Below are 22,586 nucleotides of genomic sequence, written 5' to 3' on the forward strand. Positions count from 1 at the left end.
GAATGTAAATAAAGGGGAGGGAAAGAAGGGGATGCTATTTATATTACTACTACTACTAATAATAATAATAATAATAATAACAACAATAATAGTTCCAGCTACCCTCCCCTGCCTAGTGTTCGATGATATGTGTATCTGTTGATGAAGTGTGTTATGATCGTGTGGAGATGGAACTCAGGCAAAGAGGGTCAGGACTGTAAGTAGGTGATAAAGGGGTACCAAGGAGAGGTTGTATCCTGAGTATTGATTAAGTTTGTAGTTGATAGGTTTTCTAATGATATATAGTCTGTTAACAAGTTTTTCCAATGAGTGATGTGAGCTTTTTTCTTAGATTTCCAGTTCATGAGGATTGTTTTCTTGGCGATAGTCAAGAGCTGCCAGCAGTGTTTTATTGCAGGAGTTGCTTAAATTAACTGTGGATGTATCACCAAGTATGCATAAGGAGGGGGATGCTGGGATGTGACAGCCAAATATGGAAGAGAGAGATTTTGTGACACTCACCCAGAAGTGGTTGATTGGAGTGCAATGCCAAACCGCATGAATGTATGTATCTGGGTTATTTTTGTGCAGTGAGTGCAAAAGATCCAAGCCAAACCCCATTTTAGCCAATTTATGTGCAGTGAAGTGGAATCTGTGAAGAACCTTGTATTGTATTAGTTGTAGATTACTATTCTTTGTCATGAGGTAGATGTTTTTGCACATTTTGGTCCAGAAGTCGGCACCGGAGTAATTGATAAGTCTGATTCCCATTTGTGATATGGCAGGCCAATTGTTTTTCTGAACGAGATATAATTTTGTAAATTTGGGAGAGTATTTTTTTGGGAGAGGGAATATTAAGCAGCTCTGAGATTGGTGGGGAATGTCAAGGTTAGCTGTCTGGATGTTAATTTTTCCTAGGATAGATGATTTAATTTGCAGGTATTGTAAGAAGTGTTTACTCTCGATGCCGTGCTTCTGGACCAAACAGGAAAATGAGGCCAGATTATTGTCTTGAAGAATGTGTTGAAGGTGAGTGATGCCCTTTCCCATCCATGTGTGAAAGTTAAGTGTTTTTTTATTGACGGTGAAATCTGGGTTATTCCAAATCGGGGTGCGAATTGATGGTGCTATAGGTGAATCAGTGATGTGGTAGAATCTCCACCAGGCTGTCAGAGTAGCTGAAATTGTTGGGGCTTTGAAGGATGGATGTTTTTTGACCGACTGACTGCAGAAAGGGAGATCTGCGATTTTAATTTCTTTACAGATTGTTTGTTCTAGGTCTAACCAGGTGTTGTCTGAGGGGGTGGGGTGTAGCCATTTGTGGATGGAGTGGAACTGGTTGGCCAGGTCATAGTGCTGGAAGTGTGGGGCCTCTAGTCCTCCCATTGCTTTTGGTTTTTGGAGAGTGGTGAGTTTGATCCTTGGGGTCTTATCTTTCCAGTAGAATTTAGTGATTAATGAATCGAGAGACTTAAACCAGAGTGGGGTGGGCTGGGTTGGAATCATAGAGAATAGATAGTTTATTTTAGGCAGTATTGTCATTTTGATTACTGAGATTCTGCCCATGATGGATAATGGGAGGTTCTTCCAGTGTTGAAGGTCATCATCTATTGAAGTGAGTAGAGGGGAATAATTTAGGCTAAATAAGTCTGACAGCCTGGGGGAGACTTTTATCCCTAAGTAAGTGATATAGTTAGTGCAGAGTGGGATAGGTGAAGAGTTGGCTGTCACATCCCAGCTGTTGGGATGTAATGGGAGAACTGCAGATTTATTCCAATTGATTGAGTATTCAGAAATTTTAGAGAATGTGTCAATGAGTTTGATGGTTTCTTCTACTGATGTTGTGGGGTCTTGAAGATGTCAATTTATTTATACAGTACATCACTTTGATAAACAATGGCAGTTGACCAAAGTTTTCATGTGCAAAGCTGTTTTTCCTAGTGCCACAGTAAGAATGTAAGCATTACCTGCCGGCGGTGGTAGCGTAGCAGCTAAAGAGCTGGGCTAGCATGCAGTGGTAGCGTTGTGGTTAAGGAGCTGGGCTAGCATGCAGTGGTAGCGTTGCGGTTAAGGAGCTGGGCTAGCATGCAGTGGTAGCGTTGCGGTTAAGGACATAGACATAATATACATAGACGCCGCATTGGCTGCTGGAAACGAGAAATGCGGCCGCCATCTTGGACCGGTCATACTCCTCATTGCGTTGCAGCAGAAGACACAAGATGCCAGTACTGTGCAGCATGTTCCTGCTCAAATCGACGAACCATCGCAAACAGGGCTCGGGGGATTTACTTTTCTCAAGTAAGATTTAACATTACCGTACTAATGGTTGTATTTTGTGAATAGAATATTACCAGAGAGTTGAGAAGGAGCAAGGATCTTTGATATTACTGTATGAGAATCGTAGCCAGCTTGCTAGGCTGTTTACTCGGTGTTCACCTGGCTATGAACTGAGACTTAATAAGTCATATTCCATAACACTGACTTAGATTACAACTGACACAAAAAGGCTATTGTAGAAATAAATCATACTAGATTTGGCTGGCGAATTTTACACAAGGGCACAGACTGTAGCCTATATTATTGGGCAATCGCTAGCTGCTACTTGTAGCCTGCTGTTGGTAGCTTCACAATTTTCTGAATAAAGTAACTTTTCAATAGCTTAACTTCTTTATTTATCAAGTGGTTTAGCCACACAAGCTACACTTTTTCTTGTCATGTGTAATTGGCACAATTTAAAGTAGCTTCCTATGTAGAGAACTAGCCTACTGCTGTGTTTGTGTTAATAATACATTTGACTGGGTGGTAGTATTGTGTAGTGTTTTATTCATAGCAGAGTAACTGATAGTTTAGCTCACTACAATGTCTAAGTAACTTGCCCAACACTGTATTATCCACATGTCATTTACCCTAACAAGAATAAGATGCCTCTCAAATTCCTTTATTCATTTATTCATTTATTTATTTTATATCTCCCCAGAACAACTGCCTTGCTCAAGGAGACTGAATGAACTGAATAGTCTCCTCACATCCCTGGAACTGAGGAAGGTGCAGCTCTTCATTGCAGTATTGGAGGGCATCTGCTACACTGTGACTGAATATTTGATTTATGAGCTCCACCTTCATCACCTGCATTCACCACTCTGTGTCCCATTTTCCCATCGTCTGGTTGACTCAGTCCTCTTTTAGGGAGTTTACCCAGTTTCACTATGTACTGCTATCTTATTTGCCCACCTGCTGTCTGAAGCACTTTTTTCTTAGCCAAAGTGTACCCAAGCAATTTTAGCAAGGTGGGAACATACAAAATTACATGCACCAGTTATCGAAATCATAGAACCAACTGCATGACAGTAACCTCTGTCTCACTGAGCCTGTGAAGACACTCCCCGATTCTTTACTGATTGCAATGAACGGGGCTGATCTTAGCAGTTTCTAAAATGTTTCTTAATTCTTATTTATTTAATCTCTTCATTGGGGCTGAAAGCTTTCTGTGAACTGTAAATGACAGATGCTGTTGATGAACCCATTGACACTGTACAAGTGACAAGTCACCTTTTTGTCTTGAATTGATGAAGTTACACTTACTATGCCAAACCAATGTCTGTTTTTTAAGGATCAGAAACAAACCTACAAACTTGCACTTTACAATATTTATGGAACTTGTCTAACAAATGCTGTTGATATTGAACCCAGTTACTCCATTTCCTTTACTTATGCCACACCAATGTCTGTTCATCAAACTTTATTTTTGATGGCACTGAACTGAAAATGTTAATGGATTTTTTCTGTCAATTTAACCCATTAAAACTTGTATCAAACCAGTTTCTGTCTATGCTGTCAAACATGGATTAGTTATGTTCCCAGTGTTTATATTGATGTCATCACTTTATAATATATCATATATGAGAATATTCTATTACTATTAAGCCCACTATGAATATTAAAATACACACAACCATGTTTCCTGTATACAGCTTTTCTACTGGAAGGTTTACAACTTATTCTGTCAATTTACCCAAGTTTGTCACTAAACCACATAGGCCTACTTGGAATACCCCTCAGATGTCTGAATGGCACTGATCTCACTTAAATGTTTATAGAACCTTTCTGTGAATAATGCTGTTGATGGAACTTTTCTGTCAACTGTGAACTATATTTAACTCATTAAACTTGTATCAAACTAGTTTTGTCTATGCTGTCAAACATGGATTATGTTCCCAGTTTTGATATCGGACGTCAGGTCACTTTATATCATATATCAGAATATTCTATTACTGTTAAACCCACTATGAATACTAAAATACGCTAAATCATGTGTCATGTATCATAGCTACATGTATGACCTTTGCAGCTAAAAAAACCGAGTGAGAATCTGTTCGGTATTCAGTGAGATATGATTAATTAAGTGCGCTGACAGCTCATCTCACCGGCCAAACAGATTACACTGAGTGGAGTGGATGACCGGTCCAAGATGGCGGCTCCAAATCTCGTCAGCGTTAGTAAGGAGTAGCGGTCGATGCGGCGTCTATGTATATTATGTCTATGGTTAAGGAGCTGGGCTAGCATGCAGTGGTAGCGTTGCGGTTAAGGAGCTGGGCTAGCATGCAGTGGTAGCGTTGCGGTTAAGGAGCTGGGCTAACATGCAGTGGTAGCGTTGCGGTTAAGGAGCTTGGCTAGCATGCAGTGGTAGCGTTGCGGTTAAGGAGCTTGGCTAGCATGCAGTATCCTGAAAAGTTGTGGGTGCAATTCCTGGCTTCCAAAGTTGTGCCCTTGAGCAAGGCACTTAACCCTGAGTTGCTCTGGGGAGAGTAGCCCTTGTAATGTAATTGACAGAGACACTTTGGATGAAAGCGTCTGCTATATGAATAAATGTGAATGTCTTCAGTCACCGCCATCTTGCTAGGAGAAGTCAATACATGTTGATTACTGAATGCAGCACAAGCTACTGTCAATTGACACAAAAGTAGGAGACTTCGGTAATCAACTTGTACAGACTTTATTCTCACAAGATGGCAGCGACCAGAAACATTGTAAAGTACTACACTGACTGATGATCTTAATCTTGATCTGGATGATGATGATGATGATGACAAAGTTGAGGATGATCTTGATGATGATGATGGTGATGATGATGATGGTGATGATGATGACGATGATGATGATGACAGTGATGATGATGATGATGATGATGATGATGACAGTGATGATGATGATGGTGATGATGGTGATGGTAATGATGATGATCTTGATGACAGTGATGATGATCACAATGTTGATATAAGGATGATGATGGTGATGATGATGATGATTATGATGATAATGGTGATGATGACTATGTTGATAAGGATGTGGATGAAGATGATGATGTTGATGATGATGATGAAGATTATGACGTTGATGATGTTGATGATGGTGATGGCGGTCACAGGTGTTACGAGCCTTGGTCAAAATCTCCCTTTTACAATGATGACTAAAGAGCCTTGGTCAAAATCTCCCTTTTACAATGATGACTAAAGAGCCTTGGTCAAAATCTCCCTTTACAATGATGACTAAAGAGCCTTGGTCAAAATCTCCCTTTTACAATGATGACTAAAGAGCCTTGGTCAAAATCTCCCTTTTACAATGATGACTAAAGAGCCTTGGTCAAAATCACCTCTTTACAATGATGACTAAAGAGCCTTGGTCAAAATCTCCCTTTTACAATGATGACTAAAGAGCCTTGGTCAAAATCACCTCTTTTACAATGATGACTAAAGAGCCTTGGTCAAAATCACCTCTTTTACAATGATGACTAAAGAGCCTTGGTCAAAATCACCTCTTTTACAATGATGACTAAAGAGCCTTGGTCAAAATCTCCCTTTTACAATGATGACTAAAGAGCCTTGGTCAAAATCTCCCTTTTACAATGATGACTAAAGAGCCTTGGTCAAAATCTCCCTTTACAATGATGACTAAAGAGCCTTGGTCAAAATCTCCCTTTACAATGATGACTAAAGAGCAGCATTTCTTTGCACAGCAGGAGACGGAGTCAGTGAGTGATCCCAAAGCTCTGTTGCCATGGCCACTACTTACTGGCTCTATTACCCAGGGGTCATTCATCAGATTGTTTATTTGAATAAGACTGAGATATGGAGTATTGATACCTCAAGGAAAAGTATGAAGTGATAAAAAGTATAAAGTAAACTTTAAAAGCTGATTATATCCTGTGCAGCAGTTAGTACTTTTCTTTACATAATTTCAATAGGTTTGTTCACACTAATGGCTGCCATTAAACACAACTGCCCAACAGACACGCTTCCATGGGTTGTTTAAATAGGGCAGATGGCCAAATAGACATGAATGCTATCTCAGTCTCTCCGCAGTGTTGGTGTCCAAGGTGTGAGACCCACGCAGGAAGCCATGTTACGCCGAGATAACGGCCCTGCAGGATGACATGTGTGTGGAGCTTACAGCCAGCAGGAACACAATGGCACAGCCCTGATGCATTAAGCCCTGTAGTTAATTAAGCCCTGTAGTTAATTAAGCCCTGTAGTTAATTAAGCCCTGATGCATTAAGCCCTGTAGTTAATTAAGCCCTGTAGTTAATTAAGCCCTGTAGTTAATTAAGCCCTGATGCATTAAGCCCCTGTAGTTGAATTAAGCCCTGTAGTTAATTAAGCCCTGTAGTTAATTAAGCCCTGATGCATTAAGCCCTGTAGTTAATTAAGCCCTGTAGTTAATTAAGCCCTGTAGTTAATTAAGCCCTGATGCATTAAGCCCTGTAGTTAATTAAGCCCTGTAGTTAATTAAGCCCTGATGCATTAAGCCCTGTAGTTAATTAAGCCCTGTAGTTAATTAAGCCCTGTAGTTAATTAAGCCCTGATGCATTAAGCCCTGTAGTTAATTAAGCCCTGTAGTTAATTAAGCCCTGTAGTTAATTAAGCCCTGATGCATTAAGCCCTGTAGTTAATTAAGCCCTGATGCATTAAGCCCTGTAGTTAATTAAGCCCTGTAGTTAATTAAGCCCTGTAGTTAATTAAGCCCTGATGCATTAAGCCCTGTAGTTAATTAAGCCCTGTAGTTAATTAAGCCCTGTAGTTAATTAAGCCCTGATGCATTAAGCTCTGTAGTTAATTAAGCCCTGTAGTTAATTAAGCCCTGTAGTTAATTAAGCCCTGTAGTTAATTAAGCCCTGTAGTTAATTAAGCTGTAAATAGTGGCTCTTGTATTGTTGTATTGTTGTTGTTTCAGTAATGTGAAACTCCATGATAGAGATCACTGTCTTATTTTTTAGGTGTTTTTATCCTCTTAACAAGTGAAATCATTCCTGACTCCTCAAGGAAGAGGTCATTTGGGGCAGCTGTGGCCTACTGGTTAGCGCTTCGGACTTGTTACCGGAGGGTTGCCGGTTCGAACCCCGACCAGTAGGCACGGCTGAAGTGCCCTTGAGTAAGCCACCTAACCCCTCACCTAGCGCCACTGTTGTTGCAGGCAGCTTACTGCGCCAGGTTTAGTGTGTGCTTCACCTCACTGTGTGTTGGGTGTGTTTCACTAATTCACGGATTGGGATAAATGCAGAGACCAAATTTCCCTCACAGGATCAAAAGAGTATATGTACTTATACTTATATATATATATACTTATTTGGAGTACATGCTAACATGTTGCATTGGAGGATACGCCAACATGTTGAACATGTTCAATATGTTAGCTTATCATGTTAGCATATCCTCCAATTTAACATGTTAGATTAACAGGCTATCAGGACCAGAACCGGACCAGATCAGGGCTAGAACGAGGCCAGAACCGGACTAGATCAGGGCTAGAACAAGGCCAGAACCGGACCAGATCAGGACCAGAACAAGGCCACATAAGATGCCATCAGGAATGGCTCCAAAACACACAAACACATTTTTTGACTTTACACAAACATACTCAATATGTTTGCCATCAGAAAAGCACTGATGTGGACAAACAGATTATAGCATCCACATGATGCCCCCAGGGATTGGACAAACAGAACTACGCAATATCTGCACTTGCCCAGAGATTGGACAACAGAACTACAACAGAACTACGCAATATCTGTACTTGCCCAGGGATTGGACAACAGAACTACGCAATATCTGTACTTGTCAATTTGTGGTTTTCGTTTTTGTCATTTTTAACGTGTGTTTTCAAATTGTTATTCACAGCCTTCCATTTCAAACAAAATTATCAAGCAGTAATCAATTCAGTGTTGCGATGTTACGAAATTAAAACGCCTATGCTCACATGTCCTGGGTGCAAGCCGGTCATGGGCAACTGGTACTTGGTACATGGTAATATTATAAACCTAAATGCCACATTTAGAACCATTTGAATCCTCATAGCAACAACTAAGAAGCACTAACCCCATTATAAGTGAATAGCTTTCTAAATGCACATAGAGGCGAGTACAGGGATGCGGCACAGGCTCTCTGCTCATTCCGTAGTTGGGACGAGACAAGTGCTTACAAAATATGTGCCGTCTCCAGGGGGTGGTATGAGCTGCCTGCCAAGGCATTTTTGTCTGTTCCCATGACGACCTGCATTATGACAGGGAATCTAACCCTGTGTGATAGAGACGTGTAGTTGGGTTTCTTTTGAGAGCTATGTTTTTAATAACAGTCCTCCCGGTGACCGTCAAAAGTAAGTATAGTGGAAGTATACACAAAATCATGGCAAAACCTTTGGGGCGACATTAATTGATGTCAGCAGGCATTTATCTCAAAGGTTTTAGTGTGGGCTGTGGACAGACTACAGGGGCGTCCGTTCGTGTCCTTCAGAGACACTCAGTGTGCCTTGTGTGGTGTCTGGGCTTGGCCTAAACAAAACTGCGTTTCACTCTGAGATGCTCTCATCAACTCCATCTTCCTCTAGGCACTGCTCGTGTCCTGACAGAGAGGCCTTTACCTTCAGTTGCATTTGAGATGTCTATAGTTAGAACTTCCTTACATTTGCTCATTTACAGGATGTCTTAGCCATACATCTATCAATACTTACATATATGCATCCATTATGTATGTTTTAGCCATCACAATATATGCATCCATTATGTATGTTTTAGCCATCACAATATATGCATCCATTATGTATGTTGTGTATGTCTGCTCATTTAGAGGATGCTTTAGTCATACATACAATCAATACTTAAATATATGCATCCATTATGTATGTCTTGCATGTCTACTGTATGTTGACATCTAAGTATTAATGGCACACTATGCAGGTTTTTTAGCCTAATTTTCAAGTTTTTTCACTTAATTTACCTTCATTTAACAGCTTCAGAGTCATTGGAATGGTTATATGACTTTTTTCGGGTTGAATGGTGGCCGTCTCGCTTCCCCCTAGGGCCTGTGAGTGGAAAAAACACCCTTGCAACTGTGGGCCAGCGGGCCGACGGCCTCAGTGTCAGGAAGTATAACGAGTGTAACAAATTGCTTTACTGCATTCAAATACACAAACACGCCAGGCACCGGCTAGAAAAAGGTAGCGATGGAGTTTCTCAGACATTCAGCATGACAGAGCAAGCGAAAAATAAGCAAAAAACGAAAAAAAAAACAGTAAGGAAATTGCCAATACTGCATAGCTTACCTTTAAATCTATTGCAATTGCTGCAGCTTGCCCCATCTACTAGGTGATCTGTTGTTACATTAAAAACTCACTCCGCAGTTTTAAGAGCATAAACTCACTCCGCAGTTTTAAGAGCAGAAACTCACTCTGCAGTTTTAAGAGCAGAAACTCACTCCTCAGTTTTAAGAGCAGATGGATGGAGTCTGTTGTGTTATTATTAACACTTAAGCCATATTTCTGTTCTGTTATTATTAACACTAAAGCCATATTTCTGTTCTGTTATTATTAACACTAAATCCATATTTCAAGCACAGGAAAGTGAGAGGAATTTCGCAGGTGCTTTTACCCAAATTGACGCCAAAGGGTTCACAATGGTTGATAATGGCTGTGGACAGAGCGTTCCTGTGTTGATTTGTCTCTTGGCTAGTATGCTAATATATTCCCTTGGAAAAACTCACTGACCTTGAATTTTTACATTGCATCAGATTTTTAGGCACTGGAAAGGCATTGTTTTTGCAAGTGAAATACTTGTTTAACCTAAATGTCAAAATGTAATAAGTTTTGAAAATACTGTACACAGGTCAAGTGTACATGATGTGCCTGATTGTTTAACACTCTGTTAAGTGTTTAACTCTGTAAAGCGCCATGAGACATGTGTAATGTTTTGGCGCTCTATAAGTGATATTAAATTGAAAATTGAAATTGATGTGGGTGTTATACAAACAAGTACAAAAAACAAGTCTGAGGAAGGGTCGTAAGGGCTTGAAACGTTACCAATAAAAAATACTTAAATGGGAGCTCTCCAGTATGTGGATCTTCACTTTGTCTTCATACAAACAAAACTAACACTTAATCTTTTCACAAACACTTAACATTTTACCAAGATCAGGATGTTAGCCGTGCTGTGTCTAGAATTGGCACTGGTGTGATAGGAGACAGCGGAGTTATGGGGAAATTCAGCTGTGGGAGTCAGCTGGTTTAAGAGCTAATTTCAGTGACACAGCCACAGTTCACTACCCTTGAAAGGGCTTCATTGCCAAACTACATGTACAAGTTTTAGCCCAGTCCCAGTCCCTGTTATAAAGGGAGAGTGGGTTAGCAGGAGCAGCCGTTCCGACTAGCAGGAGGAGCCATTTGTTCTGCTGCTGATTGCGGAGGCTTTGCACCTGATCATTAACACGTCTGTTAGTGGCACAGCCTGTGATCCCAGTTTTAATTACTGGCATTATCGCTCCCCAACAAAACAGCTAAAAATGGCTGACCATCTGCTCCCTCGTCATCAGCGCAGAGCGTCGGTCTGCACACGGTGACAATACACACTCAGGTGTGATGCTACTGGCTATTCCTCAAAGGGACTATTCAGATGCTACCTGCTCGCCGGCTGATTTATGTGACAGAAATTAAATGTAAACAGCAATCAAGCCATTCGGACTAGACATCAGTGTTTGGAGACTAAATGGACCCTCTCACTGACCCTGCCTCTGACCCCTCCTGCCTCTGTGTGTGTTTGCCAGGCGGCGGCGTTGGTTGTGGGATGCGAGCGCAGTGGGGTGCGCGCGGGACTGAGGGAGGATGGTGAAGCACCAGCCCTTACAGGTCTACGAGAGGCAGCTGTGCTTGTCCTGCGTCACTGGGATCTACGGGTGCCGCTGGAAACGCTACCAGCGATCCCAGGATGACACCTCCAAGGTACGGTACACACCTTCATACACACCTTCATCAACTCAAACACACCCACATCCACTCATCCACTAATGGTTAGCTAACAGTGGAGATGCTGGTGTGGGTTGGTTGATTGGAGGTTGGTATTTGCATTGTTTGTTTGTTTTTGACAAGAAATATGTATGTTTTGTGTACAGTGATTAGTGGGTGACATCAACATCGTAGATGATCTCAGTAACCTGCCAGACACAACATGAATGATTAAACAATAGATAACTTCTTTTTTTCGGGGCAGCCGTGGCCTACTGGTTAGTGCTTCGGACTTGTAACCGGAGGGTTGCTGGTTTGAACCCCGACCAGTAGGCACGGCTGAAGTGCCCTTGAGCAAGGCACCTAACCCCTCACTGCTCCCCGAGCGCCGCTGTTGTTGCTGGCAGCTCACTGCACTGGGATTAGTGTGTGCTTCACCTCACTGTGTGCTGAGTGTGTTTCACTAAATGCAGAGACCAAATTTCCCTCACAGGATCAAAAGAGTATATATACTTATATATACTTACTTATACTTCTGGATATCTTCTGGATATCTTCTATATGGTTTTTGAAGGAATTGTTGCTGAAATGGGGAAGGCCTTCAGTTGTCTGTTTGTGGACATATTTGAAAGCTTTGTAATTCTTGTGTAGTTCTCATCAAGTCCAGGCGCTGCATAGAGACTAAGCTGCATTAAGCATGGCGATCATATCTGCTTGCCCACTGCATAGAGACTAAGCATGGCGATCATATCTGCTTTCCCACTGCATAGAGACTAAGCATGGCTATCATATCTGCATAGAGACTAAGCATGGCGATCATATCTGGTTGCCCACTGCATAGAGACTAAGCATGGCTATCATATCTGCATAGAGACTAAGCATGGCGATCATATCTGGTTGCCCACTGCATAGAGACTAAGCATGGCGATCATATCTGCATAGAGACTAAGCATGGCGATCATATCTGCTTGCCCACTGCATAGAGACTAAGCATGGCTATCATATCTGCATAGAGACTAAGCATGGCGATCATATCTGGTTGCCCAAATGGTCTCAACCCCAGGCAGGAAATCAAAGCTAATGCTCTTTTCCTGAAATCCTGTATTGATAAGTAGGTGTTGTGCTCAGAGGCAGTAAGAACATCCTTACCTGCCCTTTACCGCAGGGACGCACTGAAAAGATTTAAGAAGAGTTGTTCACAGCTAGCCAAGGCCACAGCTCATTACTATTACAGAGAAACAAATTCAAGTTGAAATTCAAGTAGTTAATTGTCATGTACTCATAAAAGGAATTATAAGTATTGAAATTTTTGTGCTCAAGAGCCAGCTCAACTTTAAAGAATAAATTAAACACTGAACAGAGAGAGAGAAAGAGAGAGAGAGAGAGAGAGAGAGAGAGAAAGAGTGAGAGAGAGAAAGAGAGAGAGATATATCTTCTTAAATACCATTTCAGTACAGTAGAGGCATCAGAACTATAAAAACCTTAGTGATGATAATTTCATAAACTCGCAGAGCCGGCGGTGTTGAGTCTAAACTTGTGAATTCCTATAACTTGGAATAATATTTCCACATTTAAAGCAACACTATGCAACAGATTAATTTCACCATGATGGCATATTGTCACACACACACACACACACACACACACATAGGAGAAATCTGTCCTTTGCATTTGTCCTATGCCAGAGGTCATTTGACCGGTCCCAGAAGTCATCTGACCTGTGCCAGAGTTCAACTACTATTCTAGGAACAGTGAGCACACTACATGGGACCAGCACACTCACTGGGACCAGTATAGCACACTCACTGGGACCAGCACACTTACTGGGACCAGTATAGCACACTACCTGGGACCAGTATAGCACACTACCTGGGACCAGGACCACTGGGACCATAGCACACTCACTACCTGGGACCAGTATAGCACACTACCTGGGACCAGTATAGCACACTCACTGGGACCAGCACGGCACACTCACTGGGACCAGCACACTACCTGGGACCAGTATAGCACACTGGGACCAGTATAGCACACTCACTGGGACCAGCACACTAACTGGGACCAGTATAGCATACTCACTGGGACCAGCACACTAACTGGGACCAGTATAGCACACTCACTGGGACCAGTATAGCACACTGGGACCAGCACAGCACACTCACTGGGACCAGTAGAAACAGGGAACTGGGAGCAGCAGTACTAGCTAGGGTTAGGTAGCTGCTCTAGTCCCACACACGGGGGGCAGTTAAGAGTTAGGTACCTGCCTGCCCACCCCCCCCTTCCGGTCGTTGACGTTGACCTTGTCTGACCTTTGAGCCCCTCCTGCCATCATGGACAATGCTGTGATATGTTCCAGGCTTCAGGGCGTCTCCTGAAACGAAGGCCGTCACAGGCTAGCATGTTAGCAAGCTATTATCAGCGCAAACAGGGCTGGTGTTGTTGTCAAGGCCTTTACATCTTTTGGGTAGTTAGCTTGGTCATTTTACATGTCTTTTGGGTAGTAAACTTGGTAGTTTAGGCTTTTACATGTCTTTTGGGTTGTTAACTTTGTAATTTTAGGTAGTTAATTTTTGACCAAAACAGTTAAACCCTGTCAGTGCAACATTTAAGGGAAACCAACAGTAAATCGTTTGATCAGTGTGTCATTGGTCAGTTGTGCCGTCCAGCGGCAGTGTGTGAGTTTTATATTACCATCAGTTAGCCATGTTTGCACAGTGTGTGTGTTTGCAGTAATACTTAAAGGCATTAACTCTGATCCGTATTACCTAGATATTTATAAACACACTGGGCCCTCTTGCTCTGAATAAATATTCTTCCCCGCCACAACTGATTCTGTCAGTAATCCAGGTCTTTTACTCCTTCACTCCAGCACATGGCCCTTTAATAGGCCAGCTGCCCAGGGAGAAGTGCTCCCTATCATCTCCAAGGAAAAGTGCTCCCTATCATCTCCAAAGGCCTTACGGAAAACATAACAGAACATAAACATAGACATGTTACGCGAAACATAAACAGAACCCTGACAGTGTTTACATCAGAACCCGAGATGCAGATGGCGGCGCGTACACACGCAGCGACCTCTCTCTGTCCCAACCGTACGGTGTTTTGTTCGTTTAAAAAGTGTTTGTCCGAAAGTTTTACGTGTTCGTCTTGTCTTACTACGTCGTACTACAAGTACAGCAGGCAGTTTTTAATTGACATCTGCAAAAGCAAGTTTTGCAGCGTTCTGGACTTTGCAACAGAGACGCTAAAGGAACTTCGGACTACTCCGCCTGCAACAACACCGGACTTCGCCTGCTACTCCTCCCCGAAAGAAAGCGCCGGAAGCGGTGTGCGAGGAAGCAGAAGAGGGGCAAGCGCGGAGGCGTCCGGGCCAGGCTAGCGGCCAGCCCAACTCGCCCAGCCATACCATCCATTCTCCTGGCAAATGTACGATCACTGGACAACAAAATGGATCACATACGACTGCTGAGATCAACGAACCGGACAGTAAGTAACTGCTGTGTGCTCGTCTTCACTGAGACTTGGTTAAATGACAACATTCGGACTCTGCTGTACAACTGGAGCAGCTAGCATGCTATCGAGCAGACAGGGCCATTGTAAAGGGAGGTAAATCACGAGGAGGAGGAATCTGTGTTTACATCCGTGACGAATGGTGCGGGACACTGTAGTAGTATGCAAACACTGCTCACCACTGGCAGAGTTTATGATCATAAAGTGCCGTCCTTTTTACCTGCCAAGGGAAATTACTGCGATTCTGCTAGTCGCAGTATACATCCCGCCTACCAACAACAACAGCGATAAGAACGCGGCTCTTAGTGAACTGTACCAGGCTGTCAGTGAACAACAGACGGCACACCCAGACGGTTTCACCATCTTCACTGGAGATTTTAACCATGCTGATCTAAAACTGTACTTCCAAAGCTACACCAGCATGTTGATTTTCCAACAAAGAGGAGATAACATCCTGGACCTGGTCTACACTACACACAAAGGAGCATACAAAGCCACCCCCTCCCCACATTGGACTTTTCAGACCATATCACTGTTATGCTAATGCCCTGATACAGACAAAGGGTAAAAGCGAACAAACCGGTTCGTAAGCAGGTAAAAGTGTGGCCTGAGGGAGCCTCCGATGCTCTTCAAGACTGCTTTGACACAACAGACTGGGAAATGTTTAAGCAGGCAGCCACTTACAACAACCGGACAGACATAGAGGAGTATACAGACACTGTAACCTCTTACATCACCAAGTGCATCGATGATGTGACCCACACAAAAGACATCATCACTTTCGGGCTAACTGGAAGCCATGGCTGACAGGGGATGTCCTCAGGCTGCTGAGGGCCAGAGACAAAGCCTACAGAGCTGGGGATGAAGCTGGCATGAAAACAGCGAGAGCCAACCTGTCCCGTGGCAAAAAAAAAAAAAAAAAAAGGAATACACTCACAAGATAACCACCCACTTCAAAAGACAGCAGGAACTCACAAAGCCTATGGCAGGGCATTCAGGCCCTCCCGGCCTACAAGCCCGCGCCACAGAGCTGTGAGAGCAACATCCCTCTGCTCAACAACCTGAACCGCTTCTTTGCTCGCTTTGAAGCACAAAACAGCACCTGCCCACAGAAGACCCACCCCCCTCTACATGAGCAGCCCCTGTGCCTCTCTGCCGACAGCGTGAAGAGGACACTTGCTGCTATCAACACCAGAAGGCAACAGGTCCAGACAACATCCCAGGTCGTGGCGCTGAAGGACTGCGCGGGGGAGCTTAAGGATGTCTTCACAGACATCTTTAACACTTCCCTGAAGCAAGCCATCGTCCCATCATGTTTCAAAGCTGCCACCATCATACCTGTGCGAAGAAAACTGCTCCATCCTGCTTCAATGACTACCGCCCTGTGGCACTGACACCCATCATCATGAAGTGCTTTGAGCGGCTTGTCATGTCACATATCAAAGCCATTCTCCCCCCCACCCTGGACCCCTTCCAGTTTGCATACCGAGCCAAGCGGTCTACAGAGGATGCAATCTGCTCTGCCCTCCACCCAGCCCTCACCCACCTGGAAAAAAGAGACTCATATGTGAGATTGCTTTTTATAGACTTCAGTTCTGCATTCAACACCATAATACCACAACAACTCATCTGCAAACTTGACAAACTGGGACTCAGTACCTACCTCTGCAACTGGCTACTGGACTTCCTCTGTCAGAGGCCCCAAGTAGTAATGCGATGTTGGCAACAATACCTCAAGCAGCATCACACTGAGCACAGGGGCCCCCAATTTCGTGCTCAGTCCAGTCTGCTGCTCTTCACCCTGCTGACGCGATGACTGCTGCAACCTACAGCAACAATCACATAGTGAAATTTGCTGGCGACACAACTCTGGTGGGTCTCATCACCAAGGGCGACGAGACTCAATACAGGTTGGAGGTCGACCATCTGACCACGTGGTGCAGGGAAAACAACCTCCTGCTGAACGTCAGCAAGACCAAAGAGATTGTTGTTGACTTCCGGAGAGGTCACACCCAACACCTGCCACTGACCATCGACGGTGCTGTGGTGGAGAGAGCGAGCAGCACCAAATTCCTGGGGGTGCACATCAGCGAAGACCTCTCCTGGACCACCAACACTGCATCACTGGCGAAGAGAGCTCAGCGCCGCCTGTACTTCCTGCGGAAACTCAGGCGAGCAAGTGCTCCACCAGCCATCATGACCACATTCTACCGAGGCACCATTGAGAGCATCCTCTCCAGCTGTATCGCTGTGTGGGGCGGAAGCTGCACTGAATACAACAGGAAAGCCCTGCAGCGCATAGTGAACACAGCTGGAAGGATCATTGGTGCTTCACTCCCCTCCCTGAAGGACATTTACACCACCCACCTCACCCCAAAGGCGACCAAAATTGTGAGTGATGCAAGTCACCCCGCTCACAATCTGTTTGATCTACTGCCCTCTGGGAAGAGGTACAGAAGCCTCCGCGCCTCCCGCACTACCAGACTCACCAACAGCTTCATACACCAAGCTGTAAGGATGCTGAACTCTCTCCCTCCTCTCCCCCTCCACCCTCAGCTACATAACATCCTGGACATTGGACCCACAATGGCCGCCTGCACTACTCCACTTGCACACTTGAACACTTGCACACTTGTACACTTTACAACTTGGTGTTGTTGTCCTGAAAACACAACACTTCTGCTGCTCTTACATAACTTGCACCACTATGCCACTTTCTTCATTACTCAGGTCAAACAGAACTACCCAAGCCTCTTATTGGCCTGACTTTGCACTAGTTTTTTTTATTGACTGTCTATGCACAATTTCAACAAAAATTTTGCTGCTCTTATTTTTTCATTATTATATGTGCCCTCTTATTTACTTATTTACTTACTTTTTTGTTTACTTGAATGTTATGTTTGTCTGTGGACTTAAAATTGGTAAAATATGTCTTGTCTTCACCGTGGGATAGTGAGAAACGTAATTTCGATCTCTTTGTATGTCTGGAACATGTGAAGAAATTGACAATAAAGCTGACTTTGACTTTGACTTTGACTTTGAGAACCCTGACAATATTTACATCACCGTCTCTCCCACTTATGCGAAACATAAACAGAACCCTGACAATGTTTACATCAGGGGGGTATTCCAAGTATGTGGTTTAGTTACAAACCTGGGTATATTAACTCAGAGTAAGTGGTAAACCTTCTACAAGAGCCCTATGGTATTTTTGTGTTAGGAGAATGAAGCCATACAGTTCTTCTATTAGGAGGTCTACCACTTACTCTGAGTTAACTTACCCAGGTTTGTCACTAAACCACGTACTTGGAATACCCCCCTGAACCCTGACGATGTTTACATCAGCGTCTCTCCCACTTGATTCTCATGTGACTGTCCCTGCCTACTCTCTCCTGGTGCCCAAGGCGACCTGGGAGCCAGTTAAATATGATCCCGCTTATGGTGGTCAGTCCAGGGTGAAGCACACACACACACACACACACACACACACACACACACACACACACACACTTCCTCGCACAACATCACAGTCCCCTCTTTACTCCCTCCCACTGACTCGTCATTACACATACGGCATATATATTTATCATCACACATACATCATATATATTATATTTATCATTACACGTACAGCACATATATTATATTTATCATTACACGTACAGCACATATATTTATCATTACACCTACAGCATATATATATTTTATTTATCATTACACATACAGCATTTATCATTACACGACACGTACATCATATATATTTATCATTACACGTACAGCATATATATTTATCATTACACAACACGCACAGCATATACATTTATCATTATTCCACTGCTTGGTTGAATTTCCCATTGTCCTACGTAATTTAGAACGACCATTAACCGTATGTTATTTGCACACCTATGAAGTAGATCCATTTTTTGGCCATTATCACACTTGTATATTAATTCGCCGAACTTCGTTGTGAAGTTTAAATGAACTGTCACGTTGCATCCGGAGCTGTAAAATGCAGACGTTCAGAACATGGCAACATTGTAGCATATGACGGAGGTGGCTTTTAGCTAGATGGATGACAGCAGGCTAAGTAAAATAGCGATGTTTCAAAGCTAAAGTTCATCAGAATCTTGGGATATGCCCGCTTGACAACGGGAGAGATAGAACTAACGACTGGCCTTTGGCCGTAGCAACCATCCATTTAGAACTAGTAACGGCAGTTTGTCCTGCAAGTTGAGAAATTATTTGCGCTTCGCGTCAGGGCCGTTTTACAACCTCGACCGTGCATTAACTTCTGTGAACAGACCACCATGTCGTCCATTATCCCTTACTTACACGTGCAGCATATATATTTATCATTACACGACACGTACAGAATATTTATCATTACACGACACGTACAGCATATATATTTATCACGTACAGCATATATATTAATCACGTGCAGCATACTGTATATATTTACATAGAGCAGGTCCTCCTATACATATCCTGTACCAAAGGGAGCATGTTATTTAATTCTGAATCTCACTGAGGGGTATATGTCTGAAATCAGTCCTTCCGACAACAGTTGAATGCGACTGGTATAAAATTATAAATCTTCTCTCAACATGAAGTCTTTATGAATCTCCAAATAGAATTCATTAAAGTTTGATATTTCATCTTTGCCGGTGAAAAATGTATTGGGTTTTATTTTTAAACCATAATCAGCAGTGATGTCTTTACGCTCCTGTTAGCCTCACTTGTCTATGAATAGAGTGGAACTAGTTAAAAAGACGCTGTGGAGGGTTATCAGTAATGTTGTCAGTGGACACCCCCCACAGCCTGTTCCCGGCCAGCTCGCCAAGGTGTCATCCCTAAGCACTGAGCCACACATGGCAAGGCCTGCCACGTGTGTCTGTATGCTGGAAAGTGAGAGAAGGAAGGGAGCAGAAGGACAGGAGGGGAGGGGAGGGAGCCTATGAAGGCAAAGCAGCAGTGAAGGTTTTTGGATTTGGACTTGTGTTTGCTTCTTAGTGGATTTTGCGGAGACCTATAGATATACAAGATAAGAAAGATATTCATGAAATAAGTAATTTAATAGATTAATCTCCACTGGTTCAACAGTTTCACTTGCTCATTGCGCACACACATTGAATGAACACTCACACCACTACCCCCTAATGCTATGCCTCTTTATTTGATAACACCCAATTAAGAAATATTTCCTATTCTGGAAAACGTTAAGTTTCTTCTTCTTTCGGTCTGCGGTCTTCAATTATACCATTCGATTGTGCCACAAATTATCCGCGGACCAGCAATCTCCTCGTTGAGGAGGCCCTAACCCTGCAGATTATAGACAGAGAAAGCATGCTCTGGAAACAGAACACAGTTGCATGTCCATATAGCCATGGGTCTGTCTACACGGAAAATAACAAGTCTTGTGGCCGCACCCCTGCACCTCCACTTCCGTCACTGATTCCTCTACCTGATACGTCTCATTTATCATGTCTGCCTCTCGGTTTCGCAGCTTTACGTGACATCAGCCCCCCTATAAAGGAAGTAGGTATACAAAATGTGTTAATTGCGTTAATATTTTTTAAAGCGTTATGTATTTCAAAATCAATCGCGGAGATTAACGTGTTAATTTTGACAGCACTAAAAATAATAGTATCAAATATAGTTGAAAACCCTACATAAACATACTAATCTTGGTTCTTGAATTTCCCCTGGGGATCAATAAAGGATCTATCTATCTATCTATCTAATCATAGTAATAATAACAACAATATCAATAACAACAACAACATCAAATATCAGCAATAAAAATAATGAGTTTTCATATTATTAAAATACAGACAGAACATAAAAATATACACTGCAGCCTATAGTAGGCCTATGTGCTTGACCTGTTGTTGTTCTTGCAGTGGGAATGCACGTGGTTCTTCATCCTGTGCTGTTCTTTCTTCCTGCTGCTGTTTTGGTCCTACTTCTGGTGGGAGGCCCACAACGACTACAACGAGTTTAACTGGTAAGATACACAACTACTGCTACAACAAGTTTAACTGGCAAGATACACAATGACCACAACGAGTTTAACTGGCAAGATACACCACTACTGCTACAACGAGTTTAACTGGCAAGATACACAACAACTGCTACAACGAGTTTAACTGGTGAGATACACAACGACTATAACGAGTTTAACTGGTCAGATACAGAATGACTACAACGAGTTTAACTGGTAAGATACACAACGACTACAACGAGTTTAACTGGTCAGATACACAACGACTACGACGAGTTTAACTGGTCAGATACAGAATGACTACAACGAGTTTAACTGGTCAGATACACAATGACTACAATGAGTTTAACTACAACAACTACTGTGAGTTTAACTGGTAAGATACACAGTGACTACATGAGTTTAACTGGTAAGATAATGGGCTGTATTTTGGGTACCAGCGCATGGCGTAAAGTTCGTAATTCAGCCGCGCAAAGTTGAATTCGGTATTTTGCACGTTTATATTTCAAGCATTGCGCCCAGGGGTGTGGCAATAGGGAGGGGCCTGGCGCGTTGTCCAAAAATCGCTATCATACACCACCTAAACCTGGTCAGAAGTCAATGGCGAGTTGTTCATATGCTATTTTAAGAGCGCATGTCAACAGTCATATTGGCAGGTGCACGCACCATCCTTCTATCATTCATGAACGCACACCAGCGCATCGTCCATGCAAAGCATTACAAATTGCATGATTACAATGGGAAACATAATTAGAATAAAGATATTACTTAAATACTGTACATCTCATGATGAGTAGTTATTCACCATCATTTTGCAAATTGGTAATGACGTTTAAAAGTGATTAGGGGAGAGGCGAGAGACACGTATGGAGCACAGCTGAAGACGCACTGTCACGAGATACAAACAACTCCTATGCAGGATAAATGTTGTTTTATTCAGTCATTTGAGCAACATTAGGGTTAAGTGTTGCTTTTTCCAGCCTATGTTTTCGGTGGTAACCCATTGTCAGTCAATAGTGAAAGTAACTGCATATAACTGTCTTGTCGTTGACTGACTCTTTGGTGAAGTTAGTTTCACTTTGCCAATGAGTTCAAATAATAGACGAGTGCAAATGCGTGAAGGCTATGCTAGGTTTTAGTAAAGCATGGTTTAAGAATGACTATTCCATACGGTCTCATAAAGCAGCCTCCTTCAAATGCCGTTGAATGCCAAAATACCGATGCATTTATTTGACATATCGCGCTTTGCGCCGTTAAAGGGAATGACAGATGTCATTCTCATTGGTTTAAAATTATGTTACACCCCAAACACATCCATATGACTGATTAAAAAACCTAGGAACACCTTGTTGCGCCATGCGCTCCACGTTTGATAACGAAACCCCTCCCAATGTGAACTGGACATCCTACTAAATTTGAATAGACTATTGACGAGTGACGATGCACTTTAGAATGTCATGATAGGGCCCGAAGTCTTCCTGCGCACCATCTGACCATTCAGATCCCCTACAATGGGTTTACTGCCGTCTATGCATCCATCCATCTCTCTTTATTCATGCTACATCAATATGTCATATACATTGAAGACTTGGGGCATTTCAGATTGCTAAAAGAGAGCCCCTAAACTTTCTCAACATTTGGCATCATTATTGTGTTGTTATGTAGCAGTGCACATATGACTAAATCTGACCTTTTGGGTAACACTAGCACAGACCCATCTAATCAACAATCATGTGTGCATCCATCCATGCATCCCTCATCCATCCATCCATGCATCCCTCATCCAACCATCCTTCCCTCATCCATCCATCCCTCATCCATCCATCCATCC

General features: G+C 42.9%; 1 protein-coding gene across 3 annotated transcripts in view; it reads left to right on the forward strand.

Annotated features, from left to right (window-relative positions):
- gdpd5a (glycerophosphodiester phosphodiesterase domain containing 5a) overlaps nt 1-22,586 on the forward strand; it is a 56,166-nt gene that overhangs the window by 6,925 nt on the left and 26,655 nt on the right. For all 3 annotated transcript variants that reach the window (XM_048238003.1, XM_048238001.1, XM_048238002.1), the window contains exons 2-3: nt 11,064-11,238; nt 20,655-20,758. In XM_048238003.1, coding sequence (XP_048093960.1) covers nt 11,122-11,238; nt 20,655-20,758 — 221 coding nt within the window. In that variant the 5' untranslated portion in view covers nt 11,064-11,121. The remainder of the gene's footprint in view (nt 1-11,063; nt 11,239-20,654; nt 20,759-22,586) is intronic.

The sequence above is a fragment of the Alosa alosa genome, chromosome 2, assembly GCF_017589495.1.
Source record: "Alosa alosa isolate M-15738 ecotype Scorff River chromosome 2, AALO_Geno_1.1, whole genome shotgun sequence".
Taxonomy (NCBI): domain Eukaryota; kingdom Metazoa; phylum Chordata; class Actinopteri; order Clupeiformes; family Clupeidae; genus Alosa; species Alosa alosa.